This window comes from Camelina sativa, chromosome 17 (genome assembly GCF_000633955.1).
Source record: "Camelina sativa cultivar DH55 chromosome 17, Cs, whole genome shotgun sequence".
NCBI lineage: Eukaryota > Viridiplantae > Streptophyta > Magnoliopsida > Brassicales > Brassicaceae > Camelina > Camelina sativa.
The window spans coordinates 694,094-698,888 of record NC_025701.1 but is presented as its reverse complement, the minus strand read 5'-3'; the positions used below and the strand labels follow the sequence as shown (position 1 = coordinate 698,888).

General features: G+C 36.8%; 1 protein-coding gene across 2 annotated transcripts; it reads right to left on the bottom strand.

Moving 5' to 3' along the window:
- LOC104759049 (CCR4-NOT transcription complex subunit 1-like) lies at positions 94–4,772 on the bottom strand. Of its 2 annotated transcripts, none has more exons than XM_019239433.1 (19): positions 4,630–4,772; positions 4,296–4,549; positions 4,085–4,188; positions 3,869–3,963; positions 3,556–3,780; positions 3,069–3,248; positions 2,911–2,983; positions 2,741–2,808; positions 2,482–2,627; positions 2,278–2,386; positions 2,042–2,188; positions 1,908–1,955; positions 1,705–1,833; positions 1,344–1,574; positions 1,116–1,253; positions 942–1,030; positions 740–845; positions 398–493; positions 94–276 (listed from the first exon to the last, which is right to left on the bottom strand). In XM_019239433.1, exons 1-19 carry the CDS (start codon positions 4,768–4,770, stop codon positions 109–111), a joined length of 2,547 nt encoding a protein of 848 aa, XP_019094978.1. In that variant the 5' UTR covers positions 4,771–4,772; the 3' UTR covers positions 94–108. The 2 variants fall into 2 exon arrangements, with proteins under 2 accessions (XP_019094978.1, XP_019094979.1); XM_019239434.1 differs by having other exon boundaries at positions 942–1,027.

Below are 4,795 nucleotides of genomic sequence, written 5' to 3'. Positions count from 1 at the left end.
CTTATACTGAGGTCCCATCATAAATTCGTAACAAAAGGTATTATCCCTCAACAGAAGTGCCTACACTCCAATTAAACCTGTTGAAACAGAAATAAAAAGCGGGATAATTTATCTAACAAAAACCTTATCTGTAGCCGCATGTTCAATAGCCGCACAACCCAAATCAAGATTGTCATTGGTGACAAGTTGCACAATTTGTTCAAGAGATTCATTTGCAATATTCAGACCCTGGAGAGAATTCCGTAGATGACCGGATATTGAAGTACGCAAGGGTTCCTACATATACCAAAGAATGCACACAAAAAAAAAAAAACAGAAAGAAAAATAGAGTTTGTTGGTTTAGTGTAACAAGGCAGAAATATAATTGCATGAATGTAAACGAGATGTAGACAAAAACCTTGCATGTCACATGAGCCAAACTCCCAGCTAAACTCGCAACCATCAAGTGAGCTGCATTATAAATACGTGATTCTTCGGGTTCCATGGCATAATCCTGGAGTCAAAAAGAAAAAAGAATATACGAAATATAAATAAGATCAAAACTCTGAAGATTTTCTGCAGTAGAAACCAACAATAGATGGAACAAAATGGGAATCAAATAATTTATAGTTGTGGAGTGGAGAGCGATGGAAATTAGATTGGAGATGAAAAAAAGTATTAGAGGGACACGAGATCAAAAACAGGGAACGTAAAAGTAGAGTAGAAATAAAGAAAAATGATGAGTTTTAGATTGGCCAACCTTCAGCACAAGTTCTTTTGTTGTTTGGCATGCAATACAAACACTTCGCTGCACAATACCAGACACAATCTCCTTGATAGCTCTGTCCATGGCAAGTGGTACCACTCTGAAAATGGATGATAGATTAGTGTGTGAAAGAAAATTACTTCATTGCACTACAAACATAATGATTTCAGCAGTAGGGAGACCTTCCGTCACAAACCTCTGAAATGGAAAGTGCATACCAAATCCGCTCAACTTCTGATTAATAACAACATGATTTCCAATGTTGGGAAGTGCTGCTGACAACTGCTGGCCATGACATTCAATGTAGAACGGGTTTGAGAGACAAGCATCTATATAATAACTTTGTTCGACATTAATAATAAAAACATACCTGACTGATAGAAAACAATGGGGACGGAGTTGACTGGAACAGTCCTTGAGGTGACGGCAACTGATCAGACAAACCTAGAGTTGCCACTTTTTCCTCTTCCATCAAAGTATTAGGATAAACACGTTGAGGGGCTACATACTAAAAAAGAAAAAGCAAAGCAAGTGGCTAAATATCATTGATATATAAACGACACTACAAGTCGATAACGAAAAGAACACATAAAATAACCTGTGATAATAACTTCGAGGGAACGTCTGTATTCGGAGAATTTGCAACATCAAGAGGTAGGTCTATTTGCTTAAGAGGAGAAACTGTTTTAGGCTCTGATATCATCTGCGGCTGAGAGATAAGATCTTTGTTACTAAAATCAGGATTCCCATCTATTTCTCTCTTCCGGTCCTTTAGAAGGGAAGTTGGCGCTACTTCTTTTATATCAACGCCAAGGTTCTTGAATAAAACCTGACGAGATGAAAAAAAAAACATTGAATACAAATGTATATATAGATATACATATGTATATTCATGCCGAACAACTCGTGATCCTGAAAAGGAACAATCATCTTTCCAAAAACTTCTTAAAACCAGATACCTCTATGTCAAACTTCAGATTCATTTTTAGGTTTGGCATTGAATAAATCTCAGCGAGCAAGCCAAGTATAGCCATCGTCCAAGGATTGGGAGGCTGATAGGCAATACTGTTTTGGCATGGCTCCAGAACCTGCAGTGATAGTAAATTAGAACTCAAATCATCAACCCTAGAACAGGTAAGAACGCTGATTAACGATCACCAACCTTTGAAGTAAATGGAATGACCGCAATCATCAACCCTTTTTCATATGCCTGCAAAAGGAAAAGAATATAAAGTTCACATCTTCACAGTGTTAATACAAAAGATTGAGATAAATGAAGGAAAAAGCAGCAAATACCTCCACAATCAAGGATTTTGGATCTATTTCTCGCGCCCTTAAAACATAATTCCTTCCAATGGTCAACTTTCCAAGCCAACTGCCTAAATTTTTAAGAAGAGATCGCTCTTCAGAACTTGACTTTATGAGCTCTGAACCCAAAAGAACCTGCAAACAAAAGAAATTAAGGATTTAAAGTTTGCTTAAACAACATGTTCACCCATCAACGCAAAATCATTTGTGGAAGAAAATTTAACCTTGCAATTTTCATAAGTATTTTGAAGTATCTCCTTAAATAACAGCTTCGAATCAACTTTATCCAAGAACTTCAGGTACAGATCATGAAAATTTTGCTCGATGCTCGCTCTATCAGGTATTGAGCACATGAAGGAAAAAACAATAAGAAGAGTAGACGCAGAAACAACACATAAATTGCAAACATAAAAAACAACTATCAGTACCTTTTCATAACCATGTACTGTGCAAACCAAGGATAATACTGTTGAGGTAAAATATCAGCAAACTCTTTCCCTTTCGATTCAATGTTTGCTATAGAGAGATTATTGATTATGAAAGAAACTTTATCCTGAACATTCTGCAGTGGAGTCTGGGAAAAAAGAAGTCTTATTCTTGTCATTCATACTAAAAAGTATACAGTTGGCATATCGACAATTCATTATGCAATGTAACCAGAACAAAAAAAAAATCTGAATGAAGTACCTCGATTGCGTTTTCTCTTCTTTCAGCTGCTGCAACCAAGGTTTCTATGTTCAAAGCAGAGCCAAACCCTGTGATAATCGAATTTTAGAAACAAAAATTCTTCTCTTAATTAGGAAAAGTACCTATCATATTTCAAAAAACATTTATACACTAAGTGAACTGGAGTTTACTTGTCGAAGTAGCTCCACGAGTTTGACGACCAAGACCAGATGAGGTTGAAGAAGACGTTGAAATGCCAGGATTCTGCATTAACAACTAGTGAAGTGAAAAATGGAGACACTTCCACCCATCAATAGGCATAAAAGAAAAATACAAGAAAAATCATCACCCTTGGAATGACAGAAACATCAGCCGAAGTGGTTGATAACGATGGCAGAAGTGGCCTTGCGTCATTAGATGGCACACTAGGCACATTGCTGCGGTCATCAATATGCACTTCATTTTGCTGTTGAAGCTGTATGGGAGAAGAATGCTGTAATGCAGATTGGCCAGAGCTAGAACCACTCAACTGCCAAAAAAAATTAAAAAACTTATGAGTCAACTTAGACAACGAGAAACTTACAGTGTTTGACATTAAGCTAAAGAGGCTAGAATTGAAAGGTATGATACTGGAAAGAAAAAAGGATCAATAAATACCCTGTGAATCTGATATCATGTTTGAAATTGATCGAAATTAAGATATTTGCAGAATCAACTTGTAAGAATGACAGGACAAGTACATATAAAGAGATTTTAAAATAGAAAGCAAACAAATAAAACAATAGCAAGACAATTAGCACATTTAATCAAAAGAAAAATTTTAATCAAACTTCTACCTCGCCATTTCCAGGGAAAGACTGCGAGGGAGCAGGGTGTGAAACAGAGGCATCGGACTCTAAATTACCAGATGATATCCTTGAAAGTGCTTGTTCAATAACAGTGACTAACTCAGGGTGAGTGCTACGCAGATGCGATATTTGCAGAATATGGTTGCAGTATTGAGGCAATTCAACCAGACGGTTCACGAACTGTTCTAGAGCCTTGCTTCCAAAGAGAAACATCTGCATAATTGGGAAAGAAAGACAATGATAGATCTCTCACAGAAAAACCTGGGCGACAGAAATACATACATAACAAAAGAATCCATACTTTTGAATCTGCAGGTTTACGCAAAGAATCCAAGACTAGACGCAGGGCCATCCCCAGAGTGAGGGAACTTATAAGCTGGTGCTTTATAACAGAACCTGAAATTTTGTACAAGCCACAGCACATTCTCAGATTTAAGAGAATGTAATGACAACACTACATATCTGAAGAAGAGATGCTCAAATTTGATAAAAACATCTCCTTAAAAGACCCACTCACCAAAGAGGATGGAGGCTATTTTCAGCTGTCTCTCAGGATACTTGGGGAAAAAACGATATTCTTCAAACAGATTAGCGATCATGCATTCAAAAATTAATTTTTCCCTGCCAAAAAAACAACCTCGTTAATATTCATTATGCATGATGTGCCTGAAAGCATGAAGAAAGAAATTGAATTTCTCCCAAATGTTAAAAGTTTTTCATTGTCAAACCTTTGAACTAAAGAGTCCTTGTATCGAGAAAGCATTTGAACCATCGCATCAACACTCAACTGACTAGAAAACATTTGATGGAAATAAGCGTTTGCTTCTGCCTCAACATCATCTCCATATGCATTGGAAGCTGATGAATCTTTAGCCTCCCCATTCTGCAGTTTCGAATTACAATCCAAAATTGCGGCATTGACCTTTTCTATCTCCTCGACCAGTTGAGATGAAGTAATCACATTATCATGAGCTTTCAAAACCTGCAATCGAACAATTTAATCTCAGTAGATATGAAATAACAGAAGAGCCGGAAACCAAACCAAAAGGGAAACTAACTAACTTTCAAAAGAGAAGTAGTTGCATCCAGATGAAGATCTGATAACGGATCAGAAGGGTGAAAATGTTTGGCGGTAAAATCCTCTGAGTCGCTGAAATGCACATTCTTGACAAATTTGAGACACTCCTGAAATATGACAAACATAAATTTTAAATGTAGATACCATCTT